Below are 22,380 nucleotides of genomic sequence, written 5' to 3'. Positions count from 1 at the left end.
AGTGAAAGAAAAGGTGGGAACTTCAACAGTTCAATTTGTAACCATAGTATGTAGACTTTGGGACATCAAAATATAAATACAAGAAAAAATTGAAATACAGATTAAGGGAACAGAAATTCAGGCTTTAGAGCAAAGTAACAATATTTCTTGTGGCATGTGTGTTTCATTTTGGAGTTTTGTGAACTTTTGGAATCTTACAGTGAATGCAATACATTCTTGTCAGCTTTCCACTTGAATAGTTTGTTGAGATAATGGATACACCAAGTTTTGTTCCCTTCTGTCGGCTTGTATGGATGAGTAAATCTGATAATTTTTTTGTTCTTCTTCACATTGGAGTAAACCTTTCCGTCTTGTTTTACCTAATGTGAGTGGGGCCATTATATCAACTACATCTTTGGCAAGTTATTATGAGACTCATTATTAATTAGTTTTTTTTTTTATTCTTTTTAATTTTTACCGTTAGGCTAATTTTCCAAACTTGTCCGAAATTCAAATCTCCCACCCCTAACTAATGAATTATGACCATATTAAAAAAAAAAAAAGGCGAAACTATAATATTGGTCCCTCAAGTTTACTGTGTGTGCGCAATTAGTCTTTTAAGTTTCAAGTGAGCAAAATTGGTCCCTCAATTTTTAAAATTAAGTTATATTAGTTCTTTTACTAACTACCGTTAGTAGTATTACTTACGTAACTAACAGAACAATGACTTGACATTTTTTTAATTATGTAACATGTTTTTAATTAAAAAATTACAAAATAAATTTACACTTAAGAAAATATATTTACAACCCGTACTAGATTAAAAAAAAAAAAGTATTTTCTACTCCACACTCACAAAAATTTCAATCCAAAAACAAAGAAACCAAAAATCCATGTGCGAGTGTGTGTGAGAGGAATTTGCTAGCGGACACGTCGAAGATTGTAGAGACGAACAAGATCTGTAAGAGTAAAGAAGAGGATTGTAGGAAAGTTGTCACTATAAGAGCACAATGAATCTGAATTCCCACACACCAATTTTTGGTGGGGACTTTCATATATATTATATATATATATATATATATTGAATTTGTACGCAATGAAAGGCAACTGATGGGTCCTTAATTCTGAAATATCCTCAATAGTTACTGATGGATTGTTGGCTCTTGGATACGACGCTTAATTTGTAAATCTCGTTGGGAAAAATGTTCCTCCTATCCTGCGAATAATTCTTTTTCCTTCAATTTTCTTTCTTACGCTTTGAAACTACGTTTCCTTTAGTTTCTTGTTTGGCAACTGAGAAAATTTCGGAATAGAAGAGAAAAACAAGGGGAAAATGATTAGGTTTGTTTTAGGTGCGTCTCTGTTTGTTATCTGAGAACAAAATAAGTGAAACAAGAGGAAATTAAAAAAAAAAAAAAAAAATTAGTTTTTTTTTTTGTTTGGTGTGGATAGCCTGACATGGATTTTTGGTTTCTTTGTTTTTTGATTGAAATTTTTGTGTGTGTGTGGTAGAAAATACTTTTTTTTTATTTGGTACCAGATTGTAAATATTGTTTTTTACATCTAAATTTATTTTGTAATTTTTTAATTAAAAACATGTTACGTTTTAATGATAAGTCGTTGTTCCGTTAGCCACGTAAGTAACATCACTAACAGCAATTAGTAAAAGGACTAATACAACTCAATTTTAAAACTTGAGGGACCAATTGTGCTCGCTTGAAACTTGAGGAACTAATTGCGCATACAAAGTAAACTTGAGGGATCAATATTGTAGTTTCGCCAAAAAAAAAAAAAAAATGGAATTGAGAGCATGGGTCATTATTGGGCTTGGACCGAATAAGACCCAACAATAAATTCTAATTTTTTTAGATGGGTAGATAGTGGTAAGAGGGATGGTGGGTTCAAATTGAAATACCAGAAATGGGCTGCACAAATTCTATTATCTTCCTATTCAATATTAAATAAAAGTTGCATAAATAGTAATTTAGTGTTTATTATTATTTTTAATTTGTATTTTTAATTATAAGTGACTTGGTTTTCAACTTTCAAGTTCATGCACATTTTGCTTTTAGGATTTCATTAGATTCACCAAATTTGTGGGGGCTTTTATGTAGGTAAGCTGAATCATGGAGGGAAGTATAACTGTGTAAGTACTGATGATATACGCTGACAGAATTGGTGAATTGTTAAAAGGCTTTTGAGAATTATCAAGGGAGCTAGCTAGATAAGATTAGCATTTTGCCAGACTTGGTCCTCGTCCACAATTTGCCTTTCTTGTCAATCAAAGATTGCTGTTAGGATTGTAGTATTACGCACAGTTAGCTCAGGATTTCAAAAATCAATCTTAATTTTGATGAATTTCATTGAGTCCATACCTGTCATTATTGCAATTATGATGAATGTCTAATACATGATGAGAGGTTTGTTGATTTTATCGAAAACGGGCTCCGGTTTTATATATGCACTAGAGCAAAGCTTCCATCTAGTACTTATGATAGGTATGATATGTGACTTTTCTTAAACGTGTCATGTAAGTGCCGCATCTAATACATTAAAACACCTAAAATACGCAGAGTCGTAATATACTATTCATCTATTGAATTAGACCAAGAAGACCCTTGAAAATTTGAAATTAATGAAGATGTGCGTAAGCAAAAGGAAGAGGTCAATAGATCAATTTGGGACCTGGGTATTGGTTTTGCTATGTTTAAGATTATCTTGATCTGGGAGTGTTTATTTTCAAAAGATCTCATTTATAGGGATTAGTTACAAAAGTAAGACACCGTGCATATTTTATCAAGTTGCATCATTGCTCATTGCTTTTCTCCTCAATTGGCCAGACCATCCGTGACACTATTAGCGTGTTGACGATATTATGTTGAGTGATATGATCATAATTAAGGGTTGAAAACTTGAAATAGTACACGGGTGTTGATTGAAGAGTTGCGTATAATGACGTGCTGTGCATGGTCTACATAAGTTGAATTTGACTTCATCAAATGTTATATACTGTGCCAATGGACATTTTACAGATTATTAGAATTTATTAGGTTACACAATTTCTGACTCATATATCAAATTATTAAATATCCTTGTCTGAGAAGTAAATGGTGTTGAAGAACTTTTCATCTCTTGTTGAAGCCACCTTTGACCTCACTAATTGTTTATGCTACAAATTCTTGGGTAGTCCGTACGATTCCAGGATTCTCTAACTACTGAATGGTATCCCTATTCCCTAGTGCAAACAATTTTATTTCCTCTTAAAATTTTCTTGTTGATTTACGCGTTATGTTAACGAGTGCCTTTAAGACAATAATTAATAATCTATTTTAGAAAAGTTTTGACATCACTGATCACTTTTATGAGAAATGAAAGAAAGTTGTCAAAACATTAATTTTTTTTTTCCTCACAAAAACTTTTTTTAAATGAATTATTAACCATTACTTTAAGGGCATTCATTAACATTTTCCTTAATTCATACCATTTTACTTATTTCAGAAATGTTGTGGAATTAATTCAACGTACATTAGCATTTAGGTCTTTAAACCATTATTTTAGCTAAATTGAAAATTATTATAGTCTAAGATCTTAAAAAATATCACACAGCCGAATCTCCAATAATTTTCAGATTTTTCCAAACATAACGATGTTTAACAAGTTTGGATAGCGTTTTGTTAAAAAAAAAAAAAAAAAAAATCAATTTTTCATTCAAACTTTCTCTCTTTCCTCTCTCTTTCTTTATAGTTAATTCTCAAAAATATAAAATAATAAAACGATTTATGATGAATATTTTAATTAAATATATAAGAAAATATTGGGTGAGATGTATTTTGAATTTGAAAGGTGGATAGTTAATATTTTAAGGGGATACAATTGTATCTAACTTTGAAATTTTGACTGAAATTTGTAAAGCCAGAGCACCCAATCTTGGGAGTTGGGTGGTATTTCATCGTTGTTGGTTGGCCGTTTAGGTGGTGACCTCACCAAGAGGTGGGCATAAAACTAGCGTTATTGGATTGGAATTGGGCGTTTTATTAATGGATCAGGAGAGGGAGATGGTATTCGTAGTTTGTTACACATGTAACCACATTCATATGTTTGCATTTGTAGGGAATTAATACGAAATTTCCAGACTTGTGAGAAACAAAATAGAGAAAACACACGCTAAAGAAAAAAATAATTATACGCACAAGATAGTATCTACGTGATTTGGCAATTTGCCTACGTCCACAGAGTTGCAGAAATTTTACTACTATTAGGAAAAAATATAAAGTGCGGCAATATAGTTTTTTTTTTTAATCAAAAACTACAACAACAAACCCTAATCACTAAAACAACATTTTCTACATTCTGTGCACAGGATTCACAATGGACTACAAAACGTGCCAAAAAATTTCGTCTATTGGCCCAAGCCTCCGCTCCATGGACTAAGCTTTATAAAATCTTCTATTAAAAACCACGCAACATTATTTTTAGTCAGATCGTCATTCAGATCAAACACAACTAGACTCTACAAAGCTCAACAACATTTGGTATATAGGTCACTCATACAGGGATGAGTCCCACTTTTCCAACGTCCATACAATGTGAGAGAGTGTACATAATACATACGATACGTTTTCGTGATTCCATATATAACCGTAGCATAAAACAAAAAATTCATATTGGACTTTGGTTTACCAATGGGAAGTGAGTTGTTGTAGAATGGGCAAGAATGGTGTGGTGGGGCACAGGAGAAGTTGGGAGTTTACTGTATGTGGTGGGGCTATGGAGGTGATTGCTGGGGGTTGAAGATGGTGACAAGCTTTAAGGAGTGAATTTAGAGTCAAGTGTGACAACGATTGCTTTCCATTTCCCCCGACTAATCTCTTGCTTATTGACCTCCACCATTCTTAGGCTACTTTAATTTTTGGGTGTGGGTAGAGGGAGAGGCTAGGCCTTTTTGACATTCCAACCTAGTGTCCTATTCCCAACTCGTGTTTGATATGTCAACAGTATCTAGATAAAGAATATAGAGTTAAACACTGGCCGCCAAGCGCCTACCATGGTCCCCCATGCCCTTTAGTGACCACTTTTGTTGGCTTAAAATGAATATTTTTGCAAAAATATTATTTTAGTAGCAATAAATTTAGTTCATGATATTTTTAATTTGAATGAGTTGACGGTAAAAATCACATTACTATAACTTGAAAATAATATTGATTAAATGACCTGTTACCAAAACATTTTGACTAAATTGACAATAATCTCAAAACATAAGTGACCAAAACGGTATTTTCGCCATTTTTTGTTTCTTCCTATTAATAATTTGACCTATGAGAAGGGAGGTACATTCGGAATTTAGTTTTAAACCTATATAAATTTAATGACACAAAATTTTATTATAATTTTTGCCCGCTATTACCTTAATTTAGCATGCTACAATTAGCATACAATAAAAATGATATTTTTTTATTTTATTTTATTTATTTTTATAATTTGATAGTTACAATAAAAAATGGGGGAATTTGAAACCCAGACGTCTTTGTTGAAACATTATAAAGTGTTGCAAAGCTCTTGACACAATAAAAGTGATATTGGTAGTGAGAACATGTGAAAGTAACATTACAACCATCGTGCACCCTTAGTGTGATGGTCACTCCACGAATATAAGTACTTGTGAGTTGTTAGGAGGGAGAGGGGGAAGAGAGGGGCAAGGGCTAGAGTTCAAATCTCTTGAAGGAAGTTTCACACACATATATACATTTAAATTATGCTAAATATAATTTTTATCTTGTAAAAAAAAAAAAAAAATTACACCTTTCATTTGACCATATATAAATATTTTAAAACTTTATAGTAGAATTACCTTAGCCCTAAAGAATCTAAATCCCTGGTTCCTCCTTATTATCCCCTTAAATAAAATCATTAATTTACTTTTCATTCATTTTCTTATAATCATTTTAACAAGAGAAGCAATATTTTTTTTCTTTCAATTCCTTCTTTATTTATTTTATAATGCTTTATTGCTTTCCATTTATTTATGAACTCCTCCAAAATATCCCTAAAATAATGAGATCAAATTACAATATACTCTAATGTATGCTGAATACTGGATGAGATCTCAATAAGGTTAATGGTATTTTCACAAAGACACAAACTCCCTATGGTAAACCATTCATAAACTCTTGAATGAAAGTTTTGATCAAAGTTGACAAGGTGCTTCTAATCAACAATTGATATTAGTCTAATGTGAACCAAGTTGATAAGTTTTATATATATATATATATGTGTGTGTGTGTGTGTGTGTGTTTGCTAATATATTAATCAAGTTATATTGAGATACTTATCTTATACAGAATGGTAGTACTTTCTTCAAAATCACATTGTTCGCCTAATAAATAATCTTTTAATATGTGTGTAAATTTGCCAATATATTAATCAAGTTATATTCTGATACTTATCGTGTACAATATAATAGTACTTTTATTCAAAAGCACTTTGTTCGCCTAATAAATAATTTTTTAATATCAAGATACGAGTAGTTAAGACAATATATGCAAACATGTAATGATGACTTTTATGAACCGTGTTACTAATCTTTATCGTAAATTAAAAGATAACAATAACACCTAAAGATAAGAAAGAAAATATTGAATATAAAGCTCGTGGTTGAAAAATAGTCTTATGTTGGACCATTTCAGGTTATAAACTATAGGTACATATAATTCTTTTTTATATACTTAATTTTAGTGGTACACTTGGGGCATTACCTTTTTTAATTAGTTACCGGAAGGGAATAGAGGCTATAAAGCCCCTTGCATATTAGTTAATTAATAGGAAGAAAGAAACATATTGAATTCTTTATGTATGTGAGACTTAGATTTAGATCCGTGCAATTATTGCGCGTTGCAATTATTGTGAGTTGTGAGTTTGTTATTAGATGTAAAGTTTGATGGTTGAAAAAGTAAAAGAACTATAAAAATTGAAGGTTAAAAGTTTTTTGAATTCAAGGGCTTAAAATGCGAGCTTTTAATTTTTAATCTTAGCCATTGGTTTACTATTATATAATGCAATAGTTTTATTGAGTTGGATCTTATGAGTTCTGAGTCTCCAATTCCAAAATGCTCTATTCTTTAAAATAATTCAAAACACACACATATAATGGGTTCCTATAAGGCTTCTGTTTGTTTTTTTTTTTTTTTTTTTTTTTTTTTTTTATGAAGATTGAAAAAAAAAAAAAAAACTTGAATAAAATAAGTAGCAACACAAAGTTTTTTATTAGTGTAATTTATGAATACTTTTAATTTTGGGAAAATTACAACTTACCTACATGTAGTTTGATTGAAATTTAAATTTCCTATTTGTGATTTGAAATTTGACACTTTACCTATTTAAGGTTTTATCAAAATATAAGTTGTCTACCTGTGGTTTGAAATCTCATGATGCAAGTGTTTTGTTTTGTTCATTTTGATCTTATATTTTTATGTTTTTTGTGTTTTTAGAGAGGAGAGACATAAAAGTTAAGCAAAATTACATATTTAGTAATATTTCTATCTGAGCTAACTTCATGTGGGTAAAATGTCAAACTCCAAACTATAAATATGTAATTTAAATTTTCAGCTAAACCACAATAGGTAAGTTGTAATTTACCCTTTAATTTTTAAAGATTAATACTTTTGTAAATTTGAAAGGATTAAATGTGAGATATTATTTTATAAGTAATGCTACATGTACAAATTATTTTACAATATTTTTATAAACTGTTGATGTGGCAAATTTTTACTAGTTCTAATATGGACCCATCACTAACATCACATTTTTATTTACAATAACTATTTGGAAAATACTAAAACCATAACGACAGTTTGTAAAAAGAACAAAACTTAGGTATATTACCTTATGTTCTATTTCTTAGATTCCCTCTTAAGGTTCAACTATGTGACTACTTAACTAAAAAATATATTTTCATTATATTTTCATTCTATGAGAAAATACCCACGTGACAAAATTTTAAAAGAAAAATCTAAAAAACAGTACTAAATATTGTACTTTAATCTTATCCTTATGAAAATGTGTCTAGTTACTCTTATTTCATATCCATACACATCAGAAGTATTTATATGGCAAAGTTCTAACAAACTAGTATTAGTCTAATGCTTTATGCTACCGACACTGTGCATTTATTACCCAGAAAGAAAAAAAGAAAAAGAAAAAAACAAACATCAAGCTCGTGCTTTGCGATTTTACCAATTCCTCCATTGAAGTTTGAAGGCACGGGAAACAGCTTCTCCCACACATCCCTATCTTACATAGATCATCATCACGATCGCATTACAAGATTGGTAGTTTCTACTTTCTACTTCCTGTTATAATACGCGACTAAAATGGTAGGCAACGATGAAAATTCAATCATACGCGCATCCCCCATACCCAAATTGTATTTGTAAGAACATGACAAAATACGAAGCATTTTAGTCATTTCCTCATAGTTAGGTAGATACCCTTTGAAAAAAAGCAAAAAGTCGCATCTCTCCTTCTTATATCCTTTTCACACTTGTCGTTGTGTTTCGTTGTATACATCATACATCATACTATTCAATTCATCTTCAAAAATAAGCAGCCACCACAACAAAATTATGGATAAACGCAAACTCAAACCCAAATCATTACCAAAAACCAAAAATTGCGTAGAAACCCAAGACTTTCTGAAAGACCCAGAACCCCCAAAAACCATGGAAGTGAAGCGCCGAACGGTAAAGACCCTTGTGACAAAGCTGGGCTCAGTGTCAGAACGAACCAGAGTCGACGCCTTGTGCGAGCTTCGGCTGATGTCAAAGCTCGACGCGGAGAGCCGACCTCTAATAGCCGAAGCCGGCGCCGTCCCTTATTTAGCCGAAACTCTCTACTCTTCGTCCCATTCTGCACAGGACAACGCAGCCGCCACCCTCCTCAACCTCTCGATCTCCTCACGCGCCACCTTGATGTCCACGCGCGGCCTCCTCGACGCGATCTCTCACATCCTCCGCCTCCACGCCTCCACGTCGTACGCATCGGCCGTGCAGTCCTCGGCCGCCACCCTCCACAGTCTCCTCATTGTCGACGAGTACCGACCCATCATAGGTTCGAAGCGGGATATCATATATTCGCTGATAGATATCGTGAAACATGTCGGGTCTCCTACGAGGTCGGTGAAGGACGCGTTGAAAGCGTTGTTTGGGATCGCGCTTTATCCGCTGAATCGAAAGACGGTCATAGAGTTAGGTGGGGTTGGGACCTTGTTCTCGTTGGTCATGAAGGATTTGGCGGTTGGGGTAGTTGAGGACGCCACGGCGGTTATAGCCCAAATAGCCGGGTGCGAGGAGAGCGAAGAAGCGTTTCGAAAAGTCTCGGGTATTGGGTTGTTGGTGGATTTGTTGGACGGAGCAACGAGCTCTAGTATGAGAATCAAGGAGAATTCAGTCGGGGCTTTGTTGAATTTGGTGCGGTGTGGGAGTGAGAAGGTTGGGAGAGAAGTTAGGGAAATGGGGTTGGGTGTCGGTGTGGTGGAAGGGATTGCTGACGTGGCGGAGAATGGGAGTGGGAAAGGGAAAGGAAAAGCTGTGGCTCTTTTGAAAGTTATCTATGGTGGAAATGGGTGTGTGGTGAGGGATGAGAGATTTGATTCCTTGCTAAATCAATGTTCTTCTTGACCTTGTTTGGGGGTTTGGGGGCTTGTGCTTGAATGGTATGTTGTATTTATTTTTATTTTTTATTTTCTTCTTCTTTCTTTTTAGATTTTGATTGTTAGTTTAGAATAGGGGAAATGGTTTTTGTTATCAAAATTGGCATGTATTGTGTAATGTAAATGATCAATTGGTGGATTTTAGTGATTTATACAGAACATGACAACTTACTTGTATGCTGGGGTTGGAACTTATTTTTTGATTGTTGTTAGAAATTTTACACATTTTTTTTGGTTTCATTGCTAATTTGTTGTCAAATGTTATAGCTTGTTGTTGGAATCTATGTTCGAATCCGCTCTTGCACTTGTTAATGATAGTATGTGTGCCTTTTTTTTTTCAACATCATATCATTGTAGGAACCTTAAATGATCTTATATCAGTTCTTTTATCTAGAGCTTGGAAAGCTAAGGGAGGAATACATTGGTGCTTAGTCAAATTGAAGTATGTTTGAAAAGGTATTCATATTGGTGCCATGAGAAGGTGTATAAGTATTGAACACATGACTTTATCCTCTGTATTGTTCTTACTAGGAAAGTACGTTGTTATTGGCAAATTTAAAAGGAAAAAAAAAATTTGTGGATGAACATTTGCAAGCAAGCCCATTGGAAGCTAATTAGATATTCACTTTGTTAGGTTAAGCATAAATCTTAAGTTCAACTCAAAAGAAGCTTCATGTATTTGATGTACATATAAAAGTTGATATTGTCCATTGATGAGAGATGAACTAATCATATTAGTGAAAGGAACATTAACAGCCAAACTCAAATAAGCAATATGGAATGTGTAAGATAGGAATACATGCTTCATAGTATGTTGAAAGGTATTCAAGTTGGTGCTGTGAGGTGGTGGATAAGTATTGAACCCAGACTCTATCCTCTGAATTGTTCTTACAAAGAAAAAATTGTTGTTTGTGTTAAGAGTTTATTGGCAGATTTAAAAGAGAAAAGAAAATACTGGAGGAACATATTGAAGCAAGCCATGTAGAAGCTAATTAGAAATTCATTCTATCACATATTTTCTCTTCTGTTATTTCGTATAATAATTGAGAGTATTATGTTTGTGCATTTACTTGCATGGTATAAGAACTTTTGCTAAGGATAATTTCTTTCAAATGCTTATAGTTGTATCAGTTCTTAGTTTTGTCTTGATTCTTAAACAGACATACTTGTAATTTACATGAAATCATGAAGTGCCATGTGATTATGAACTTCAATTGGTAAGTTCATGTTGATGGAGATGTTTTGAATATTGATCAGATCCTTTTTCACTTGTTTGAAATGGAGACATTTTATTTCATGTAGAAATTTACTTTTTCATGAATTTAAAGGTACCCACATACTTAGATGATATAGAGGATCCCAATTCCTAAATTTCATCCTGGCATGCAATTTTTCTTCTCTGAATTTATGTAAATTATTGTTTGTAAAAAAGAAAAATGTAAGTAAAATAAATTACTGCATTTTTTTAGCAATTTTGAACTGAAATATCTGATTAAAGCAGATGATAGATGGGAACTATGAGAATTTTGGGCAAACCTTGATACAGAACACTGAGAATTGATTACCAATAAAACTCTGTTTAAGTGGATTGGAGGCACTCATTTCCAGAAATATGACTCGGTTCAATGGTAGAAGGGAACTCTAATAGAATTTGGCTGCATATTTTAAGGATGGGTTTGTGCAAGAACCAGATTTACAGCTAGGATGAAGTCATGGAGTGAGGTTTACATGACCTAAAAGGTAAAGGATAGAAAAATACCATCAGAAAGGTGGTGTTTGTTGCTACCATCTACATAGATGATATAGAGGATCCCAATTCCTAAATTTACCAAAAAAACTCTGTTTAAGTGGATTGGAGGCACTCATTTCTGGAAATATGACTCGGTTCAAAGATATAAGGGAACTCTAATAGAATTTGACTGCATATTTTAAGGATGGGTTTGTGCAAGAACCAGATTTACAGCTCGGATGAAGACATGGAGTGAGGTTTACACGACCTAGAAGGTAAAGGATAGAAAAACACCATCAGAAAGGTGGTGTTTGTTGCTACCATCTATAAGATTTGGCTATAGAGAAATAGGAGAATTTTTGGTAGCAAACTCCTTCCAGAGGATTGTATTAGTAAGGTTTTTAGGGATGCTGTCAGTTTTAAAGTTAGTGGCAATACTAAATTCAAAAATTCCCCTCAGAATAGGGTGTTCTGCTGTGTGGAGGATTCTTAATTCTATTCCAAGTTAGGCTTGGGATGAGTTGTTTTCTTGTCTTTGCAGCCATCTGCTGCTGTTGACTGATTTTGGTGTGGTTTTATATATATATATATATGTGTGTGTGTGTGTGTGTGTGTGGGCGCGCGCGCGCGCGTACACACATATATATACACTACACTAAGAACTAGGACAAGATTCAAAGGAATTGCATTAGAGTAAAGTGAAGCCATTTGTTTTGGATGTGTTTTCGCTTGGTAGGTGAACAGAGTCATGGCATTACAATGGGCAGAGTGTCTAAATCATTGTTATTGATTCTGTTCTGTTTCGGCCAAAATGGCCGAAATATTTTGTACCGACATGCAAACCAGTACCATAATACCTCCCATTCCACCTCAGGTCAAATTTTAGGGTGTTCTGGCCAATTTTGGCCGGTACCAGATTTGGGCTTTATTTAAAAAAAAAAAAAAAAAAAAAAAATTTTTTTTTTTTTTTTTTTACCAAACATAAACTTGGCATTACTAAATGAGAGAGAGAGCAGAATCTCAAATCAGTACCAAATGATTTGTTAGGGAAAAAAACTAGAGAAAAAGAAGAAGAAGAAAGTAGAAATCCAAGCTTTGGCAGAATGATGGAAGAAGTGGAAGTCAATTTGCTTATCATTTGAAATTTGAGAAATTATTGTGTACTACCGAAGTACTATAAATGTGTACTCCCTCCTCTCACATGAATAGTGAGTCTCATTAATTAAATTCATGATAGAACTTACTATTCATATAAGAGAGATGACTATATATTTATAGTACTCCGAAAGTAACTAATAATTTTTCTCTCTTCGAGGCTTGTCTAAGTTGTAAATGACAAATAGAGCTTTGAAAAGTGATATTGGAGCTTCCCAGAAGCTTCATGAATCATGATTATAATCATCCCAAATTCCCAAAATATTCATTTATTTACAAAATTTTGCTTTAAAAAAATTCATTTATTTACATAATAACTCAAATATGAATTTTTTTAAAATAAAAAATCTAGACCACTTTATTAAGATTTTCTTTTTAAGTCACTATATTAATAGCAACCAGTAATGGTATTATTTTATTTAATTTTTTATGGGATTATTTTATTAATTACTATTGTGTAAGTAAATGATTTGTAATATTTGATATTTAGTAATACTTTTTTGAATTGATAATTTTATGTTGCATAAGAATGTATGTATCCCTTTAAAAAATTTTGAAACACCTTAAAACGGTACGCCGAAATAGGCTGGTACTAAAATATTTTATTCCATTGGACAAACCGAAATGGGTTCCGAAACGGTATTCATAAAGCATGATCTTTGAAATTGATATGGCAGTTCGCAATTAGAAGCTGCAAGAATATGATGTTCATTAGTTCAATCATGTTTTTAAAATAGAAAGTGATCAGAAATAGACAACAATGTAATGATGACCTGTTTAAGAAATGAAGAAGTATGTAGTGAGTGGGTTTTGCATGTTGTGTACACTCTAGAACTTGTTTCTCACAATCATTCTTAGGGTGGTCTATTGATGATGCATCATGCAAGCCTCCATAAACAGGAACAACTTTGACCATTGATTATATATATATATATATCAAGTTACACCTGGTGGTGTAATTTTTGCCAATATTACATCTCATAATTTCTTTTTATTGGATGTGTAGTTTAACAAATTTACTATTGGATTATTTTTTCTCTTTATACCTTTCAAACTCGTAAATCCAACATGATTAGAGATCAATAACTAATAGGTGCTTCAAAGTTGCGACTTCCACACGCACCTAAAATGCGCATTTGGAGTTAAAAGTTCGATTAGCGACTGCCATCTTCATATGGGTCCAGATGACTACTGACTACGGCAATTGAAATGGACGTTATATGACAATTGATTTGAGGTTAATTAATATGTTGTCCTACTAGCAAGTGAATTCTACTTAACCTAATACAAATTCCATGTTGACTCATGATATTCATTGAAAAAACAAACAAAAGGAAAAACAAAATGAAAAGAAAAGGCGAAAAGGTAAAATAAGGAACATTTCAGAGTACAAACGTGTAGAGTATTGGTGACTACTAACCAGGTCAAGGTGACCATGGTCATGGAATTGAAAATGCATGTTTATATGACATTTGATTTGAAGGAAATGCATCGTCCTATTGGCTAACACAATGAACCCACATAACCCACTAGAACTCTCAAGTCATGGTTTTAGATAAGAGAGTAACCTGAATTGGTTGGTTGCTAAAAAGCTGGTTTGACAAATAATTTAGTGCCTTTAAATTATTTCATTTTCAACCCTTAGCCATAATAAGCACTGTGAGTCTGTGACAGTGAAAGATGATGGAAAAGTTTGCAGCACCTAGAATTTTGTCATAAAATCATGGTTATTCAGGGTATGAAAGGAAAGTGGCATAGAATTTGAAGATCAAGCATGATTGCAGCATTAGTTTTGTTAATTAGGATAGTGCAGGGATTAAAATGTATATCAAATTGTTGGGAAAGCTTCCATAGGCAAGTCCTAAATGTTAGAGATATATATTAGACAGATATTAGCCCAATGTAATAGGCCCAACCCCAGTCCTACTTGTACTAGTAGTCTAGGGTTTAGTCGCCTATATATACTCATGTTAGGGTTCATTATAATAAAGGTTATTGTACTACACTCCTATACAATAAAGATGTAGCCCTTAAGGGATTCCTCCGTGGATGTAGGTCGTCAAGACTGAACCACGTAACTCTCGTGTTCTCAGTGTTCCTATTCTATACTTCATCTTCCGCATCCACTCTAACATACACAACATGGTATAACACATCGCGTTTGCTAATAATATTGTCCATTTAACATGGTATCAGAGCTAATATTCAACATGGTATCAGAACCAAACTTCGTTCTTGGCATCAAACAAAATCTCTGACAATCAAAGAAGATTCTCATGTGCACACCACCATCAAAAGTCACACATGCTTCTCTGCTGGATTTAGACTCCATGGCATCTCGCAGCCACTGTGGCTTAGTGCTGTGTCCAAGATCCACAAACTCAAGCAAAGCCGTGACTCAACTTCTCAGATTTGTGCAAATCCAAGCCTCGCCTGATGAAACCAACACCACAGACGTGATCCACGACCTCCCGCGACCAAAACCTAGGAACTCGGCCACCAAAGGAAGCTTCACGCGCCGCCACGCGCCGCCACCAGCTCCGAAACCTCCCACATGCGCCGCCTCTGATTCATGAATTTCATATCGTTTTCTTGGTACACGCGCCACCCTGACGGCCTCCTCGTTCACCGATCTACAAACCCTGAAATTCCGGCCATAATTTGACAAAACACGCGCCCTCACGCGCCAATGGAATTTCTGGCATCTAATCCACGCGCCGGTGGACTTCTCACGTGCCATCCACGCGCCGAAGAACTCGCCTGATGTCATCATGACGTCATCTGATGACGTCATCCTGCCACGTCAGCGCCACGCAAGCCGATGCCACATCAGCCCTAGTCCACGTCAGCGACACGTCATAGGATGACGTCAGCGGCTCTGCTGCCCGATTCGTGACCCGACCCGGAAACCTGGAACCGACCCGGACCAGTATCCGTTGACTTTGACCCTGGACCAGTTGACTTTGACTTTTTGCGTTGACGTTTGACCAAAAGTCAAAATTTCCGAAAGGGCCTATCTTGCTCAGTTTTTCGCGTAGATTCCAATTTTGGACTCCGTTTCTTCATTTGAAGCTCCAAAATTGGTCAATTGGCACATTCTTCATTGTGGTTTCTTCAAAGGCATTCTTCAAGGCATCTCCAAGTGATCTTCTCATGCTTATCCAACCTCAAGCCTTCATCGAGCTTCCGCCTTGAGTTTGAGGGAGGGTGTTAGAGATATATATTAGACAGATATTAGCCAATGTAATAGGCCCAAGCCCAGTCCTACTTGTACTAGTAGTCTAGGGTTTAGTCGCCTATATATACTCATGTTAGGGTTCATTATAATAAAGGTTATTGTACTACACTCCTATACAATAAAGATGTAACCCTTAAGGGATTCCTCCGTGGATGTAGGCCGTCAAGACTGAACCACGTAACTCTCGTGTTCTCAGTGTTCCTATTCTATACTTCATCTTCCGCATCCACTCTAGCATACACAACATGGTATAACACATCGCGTTTGCTAATAATATTGTCCATTTAACATGGTATCAGAGCTAATATTCAACACTAAACAAGTAGTAGTTTTTTTTTCCTAACAATAAGTGGGGGATCAAAATTATGTTCTTTCTGAGTCATAAGGTTCTTGGCCTAAACAAAAGGTTGTTGTACAAGGTATATTCCCACTATTGCTTTACAACGGTGTTTAGAATATTGATTAAACTATTGAATTCACTATTCTTTTAACAACTTAGAATATGTTTGGTAACTATTTTTTTCCCTTATTTTTTGCTTCCAAAAACAATTTTCTATTTCAGGGGCTAAAAAACTTGTTTGGCAACCCAAAACGGATAGAAAACAAAAACTGTTCTCAAAACTCAATTTGTGAAGGAAATTGAAAACATGCAAAAAGCTATTTTCAATTTTTAATTTTCAAAATTCAATGAAAACATACATTTAATTTAATGAATCTGTATCATTTAATGAGTTAGCATTAGACTTCAAATTCTAGTAACAACATATTTTAGTATTTTTTTTTTCTTCAAAAAACTATTTTTTTTAATTTCAATTAACCAAACATGTTTTTGATTTCAAAAATACAAGAAATTTTTTTTGCTTTATATTCCCAAAAACAAGTTTTTGAAAATAGAAAATAAAAACTGTTACCAAACATAACCTTAGTCTTTTGGAAATAATTTATCGTGTTATTAGGTAGTCTTGAGTTCAAAACTCCTTTCTAATCCTCATTCAAAAAGTTAAAAATATCATGAATTAAATTATTGATTCATAAGGTTCATGGCCTAAAAAAAAGCATTTGTGCATGATGTATTCCCACTATTGTTTCACAATGTGAGAACTATTTGATGTTTAGAATATTGATTAAACTCTTGAATTAACTATTCTTTTAACAATTTAGGCTTTTGGAAATAATTTATTTTACTAGGTAGTCTTGAGTTCAAATCCTCTTTCTCCTTATTCAAAAAGTCAAAAATATCACAAATTAGGCCTTACTTATCAAAGGCATGTTTAGACTTACATACGAGGGGGGTAATAAAATATTGGTCAAGTCATTAATTTAACATTTTTAAAATATTTAAACCTTTTAGACAATTGGTAATTTATTATTTGCACTTTGGTAACTTCGTTGCTCGAATTCCTCCCTTATGAACGTGCCAATTGAACTACAAGTCTTTTGGGCCGCGTTAAGTTGAAATTGGAATATGTTTTACATTTTCTATTGAAAGCTTGAGCTGTTTGTAAAAGGTACTTCATAAATCAGTACTGAATAAGAGTAGAGTAAATTACATTACATCAAATTGGAGACACTCAATGTGTGTGGCATGAGCAGCATGGCTTAGGTGAGGCCAAATGTTATCGACATCATGCAATGTTCTTGAAACCTCAAAGCATGGTGAGTCATCTCCATCAAACCTGTCGCAAGGTTTTCCCATAATAAGAGAGAGCATTTTTTTGTGGGTATAACGTAACATCAAATTTTTGCTTATTTTGGATGAGCTTTATTTAGATGGATTTTATGTTGCTAAATCTTGTCACTCTATACAAGGAAAAATTATCATAAAAAGCAACGCGGTTTGAATATAGAGCAAGGCCCCATCTGTGTATCGTGCCTCGAATGCTTTCTCTTTCTATTTTTACTGACAATAGTTTTCTATCACCATAACTAATTCTTGATGAGAAAAAGTTTAGTCCATGTTCTTCTCCAGGTGATGCCTTATGCTTGAATTCTTCAATACGACTACTAAATACCAAGTCTTCCAAGCCCCTATGTACTAAACGTCATTGTCTGCATCAATTATGTGTATTCAAAGTTCCAAATTTTGGTTAAAACTTAGAAGTCCTCTCGGACCAGGCTCTGTCTCTGTTCAGCTTGACATGTTTCTCGTGACTTACATGGCATGATCAAATTATACAAGTCTATGATCTAAATTTCTTGGTAGAATACTGGATAGAATGCACAAATAGGAAGATTCCTATTTCACAACTTGTTAATTTATGCGTTTATGAGTAATCAATAAAAAATGAAGTCCATGTAACAGGAGATGGTAGAAACTAGAAAGTGTCTATCATTCTTAGTTCCACGCATAACACATTAGCATGTTATGAAAAATAGGTGTATATTAAGTGTGTCCCTCCAATTGTCCTCACTTAGCCTATGGATGTAACTACTTTTCTAGTCTAGGATTTTTTTTTATTTTTATTTTTAATTTGATCTTTATTTTTTTACCATGTGACATGATATTATTACATTAACAAAACATCTAATACTATTTTAGTCAACTATCTCAAATAATTTGAAGCACAATTTAAGCTCAAGGAAGTCTAAGTAATCCTCAATTTGTATTAAGTTTGACTCAATTACAACTTTGAGAAAAAGATAAGAGTTAAATAAAAGAAATTTGTAGGAAGCCTAAAAAAGAGATTAGCACAAAAAAGGGGGGGGAGGGGGGTCGAGGCTAAAACAAGAGTTTGTAATAATTTTGTGTTATTTTGGAAAGCTGCTTTTTCACTATTTGGAAAGGTTAACTTTTAGCCACCGTTACAGCTAACTCGTTAGTCTTATTTATGAGAAGGTCATGATCTCAATCAGTAGAAAGTTAAATTTGGAGTGTGAAGTTGGTTAGGCATACTGTTTGCCATACTATCATTAATTAATAGAGAAAAAAATGTTAATGTGTTAAATTTGGAGGAGAAAGAGATTAGTGATGCTAAATGTTAATGTGTTATGAGTAGTTGTGTAATGTGTACATTCAATCCACCAATTTGTTGTACCTAACTCAATTCAACCCATTCCAATGCCTTGGGTTGGTTTTTCATTGATTGATTGATTTATTTTTATAAATATTTTGATTAGGTTGAGTTCATGTTGGCAAATTTTTTAAATAACCCAATTAAGAACAAGAATAAACCAACATAACCACCCAAAAACAAAGCAACAAAGAAACAAAAGACTCCATATACAAATATATGAAACCCAACAAATAGAGTGATTCATGGACTTTGGGAGGGCATCCCCAAGCAACTCAACTTCAGCGAAAGATTTGGATTTGGTAATCCATTTGGCTAAATCTCATGTGCAGTTTTGTTTATTTATTTATTCACCTGCTTGAAGGAGCATAAACTTAGATAGTTGAACGAAACTCATATTTTATTAGGCCCAACAAAATGATGCTAAGTGTCCATTTAAGATCTGCTTATTTTGCTGAAATTGAAAACTTTTTGTTGAAAATATTATAGATAAATGTAAAAATTAACTGAAATAGTACATTAAGACTTATAAATAATACTAAAAAGTGCAATGTGACCCATAAATAGTAGTAAAACTAAGCTGAATAGTAAAATACGTTGACAAAAATAATTCATGCCAAACGCACACTAATCCGATAATCGAACACAACCTAACCTGAACCTCGTGGTTTATAAACCTACCATAGGTTGAGTTGGTTAAAAATTTCTTAAGTTAATGAACTCATGATGGATGGAAAAAACTTTAAATTGAATTCAAGTATACAACCCAACCAAACTCATACAAACGTATTATTACGACGGACTTGAGAAGGGGTAAAAAACAAAAAAACAAAAAAAAAAATGAAGAAGAGGGAGAAACAAGGAAAGAAAAGGAACCCAATCTAAAATCAACACCAAGAAAACACTTTCCTTTACCAAAACCCACTATACCATTAGGACAGGTAATTCTCCACTCAATTCCTATTTTACCAAAGTTTTTGCTAAAAGCTACCATTGATTTCTCAATGAATAACTTCTTAATTCTACTCCTATGAGACTCACAGGCTCCTCTGACCCATTAAGGAGAAAAAAAAAATATCCTTGCATCATAGATTTTGTTGGGCTTTTTAGAGGGTTTCACTTTCACTTATTTCAATAGGCAAAGAAGACTTTTTAAGGCTGAGCGACTGAGTGCAACATCTCTTTTTGTTTTTGTTTTTGTTTTTTTTTTTTTTATGAGAACATTTCTTTTTGTTAATTTGATATCTTGGGTGGTGACTAATAATGCCACTTTTACATGTAATTTATTAACTTTTGATGAGAAAAAAAAAAAAAAAGTTGGTCTACCCCTACCCCCTTGAAAATTAACCACTAAAAAGGAATAAATAAACTATAATTTGCACATGGAAGAAGACTTTCTCAAACCCATCAATGAGATTTAACTTCTGTGAAAGATTGAATCTAAAAAATGGGTCTTAATAATAATAATTATGCTTTAGGCATTTATTCCATCATTCTCCAATCAGATCCCCACAAGTGATGCAAATGTTCATCATTATTTTGGTCTAAATATTTGTCAGCATTTTTCCTGACGAGGCTAGAGATCAAAGGCTATCAAGGCACTATCTTCAAAAGCCCACCACTACCTCTTTTTTTTTTCATCTACTTTTCAACCACCTTTCAAAGGCTGGCCAATGGCATTATGTACTTTTAATCCTTTTGATGATTGTAACCCCGTAAACTTTATTTTTATTTTTTTGTTTGAATCTGAATTGGTTCCAAGTGCCTGACCAAGTGTGAACAATTAGGATTTTTTTTTTTTGTGTTTGAAAATAAATTTTTTGATGGTTTTTTTAAACATTTTTTTGATAGCTTTTTTCCAAGTCCTTTGTTTGCAAGGAGTTTTATTTTATAATACCATTTTTCCTTTCCATATCTAAGTATCTAACATCTAAATCCAAAATTTGCCAATCTTATACCGTTCTACGGGTCAAAATTTAAATATTTAATGTTGTTCTAAATTAATTAGCTTACACAATTCATGGAGTAATCAAGAACAATTTGAGTAAAATTTTTCTCAGCTAACATAAAACTAGATTGGATTGTTGTTTCTTTTTTTGGCCTTTAAAAAAAGAAGAAGAGGATATCTAGTAATTTTACTCTGGTAGGTGTCATTTGGACCCAAAAAAGCACATAATATTCTGAAATACGATAATCAGAGTTATGCATAATATGTAAGTGGAAAACTTTGGACCCAAAAAAGCACATGAGATTCTGAGTTATGCACAATCTCTAAGTGGCAAACTTTCGAAATAAAAAAATATCCAAATTTCACTAATGTAACGAAAACCTAAGCCAACAAACTAATCAATATATATAGCCAGAGATATTATATTCAATATCTCTGCCAAGATGGTAATTTGATATTTGGAATCCTATCTTATTTAGAATTGGAAGAATCGTACTAATCTGGAGCTTGATAACATGCGACCAAGAAAGAAATTCGTATTTTGGATAAGTATAATAAAAGATAATAAGGAATAACAGCAGCTGGAATAGCTCAGTTGGTTAGAGCGTGTGGCTGTTAACCACAAGGTCGGAGGTTCAAGCCCTCCTTCTAGCGCTTTTTTTTTTTTTTTTCCTTTTATCCTTAACATCAAGGCCTCTCAACATCAAGTAGGGTAGGTCCTTTTGCTAATAATAAAAACTTGTAACGTTAATTTTATTATATGAATTTAAATTAAATGGAAAGAGCATCTAAGTTCACTCACCCCCACTTCCAACTTCCACAAAAAGAATTTAGTCATTTAGTGTTGACAGATTTGATTGTGGGTCAGGTCAGGGTCGGGACTAGTAGAATTTTGAGTAGATTTGGTAATCAATGAAATATAGTTCAACTTGAAACTTCATCACTAACCACTGACCAAGGCCTACAAAGGCTTGCTTTTATGGCCAAATGGCCAAGTTTCTGTTCCTAGTGTCTCCTATATTCCCTGCCCATAACCATTCATTTCCCAATTGTAACCAACTATAGCCATTTACAAACCTTGGCTGAGTTAAGCTAGACAAATTACAATATGCATTCTTCATTGGCAATCCAATCCTTTAATGAATAGAACATGTATTTCATGTTCTCAATTAGCCATTGAACCAACTCTCGCATGGATGCTTTACAAAGCTATAATAATAATAAAATAAAAAAAGGTATAGTTTAAATGCGACAACTTGTAGCCACATATTAAATTATGTAAAAAGAAAAGAACCCTTTTATGCAAAGTGCTTCAAATGAAAATATAAAAGCAACAAGAGGCTAAAATTTTTAATGTTGGTTAAGGATTTCCTTAGATAACACCTAAGGTTTATGATTAAGGAATGAAGTCAGACAATCCAAGACCCCAAGTTTTTTATCAAAAAAATGACTCTAGCTAGGTTAATAGTTCACCACTTGATGAGGCATATTATGATTGGCCACCATTATAGCCAAGGCAGAATCAATGCGCCAATTGAAGGTGTTATTAGAAAGAAAGCCATTAGCATTTGGGTCTAGTGGTTATGAATCAATCCACCCAAAAAAAACTTTCAAAAA

At 33.5% G+C, this 22,380-nt stretch overlaps 1 protein-coding gene and 1 non-coding gene across 2 annotated transcripts; both read left to right on the top strand.

Annotated features, from left to right (window-relative positions):
- Positions 1 to 8,519: 8,519 nt before the first annotated feature.
- Positions 8,520 to 9,859, top strand: LOC112010920 (U-box domain-containing protein 11). The gene has a single exon (XM_024043297.2). It carries the CDS (start codon positions 8,598 to 8,600, stop codon positions 9,648 to 9,650), a length of 1,053 nt encoding a protein of 350 aa, XP_023899065.1. The 5' UTR covers positions 8,520 to 8,597; the 3' UTR covers positions 9,651 to 9,859.
- An 11,484-nt stretch (positions 9,860 to 21,343) lies between these two features.
- TRNAN-GUU (transfer RNA asparagine (anticodon GUU)) lies at positions 21,344 to 21,417 on the top strand. Its single transcript has one exon. It is a non-coding gene; the product is annotated as a tRNA-Asn (tRNA).
- Positions 21,418 to 22,380: the final 963 nt, after the last annotated feature.

This window comes from Quercus suber, unplaced genomic scaffold (assembly GCF_002906115.3).
Source record: "Quercus suber isolate HL8 unplaced genomic scaffold, Cork oak 2.0 scaffold_315, whole genome shotgun sequence".
Lineage (NCBI taxonomy): Eukaryota > Viridiplantae > Streptophyta > Magnoliopsida > Fagales > Fagaceae > Quercus > Quercus suber.
Note: the sequence above shows the minus strand (reverse complement) of the source record. Positions and strands in the feature narration are given on the sequence as shown.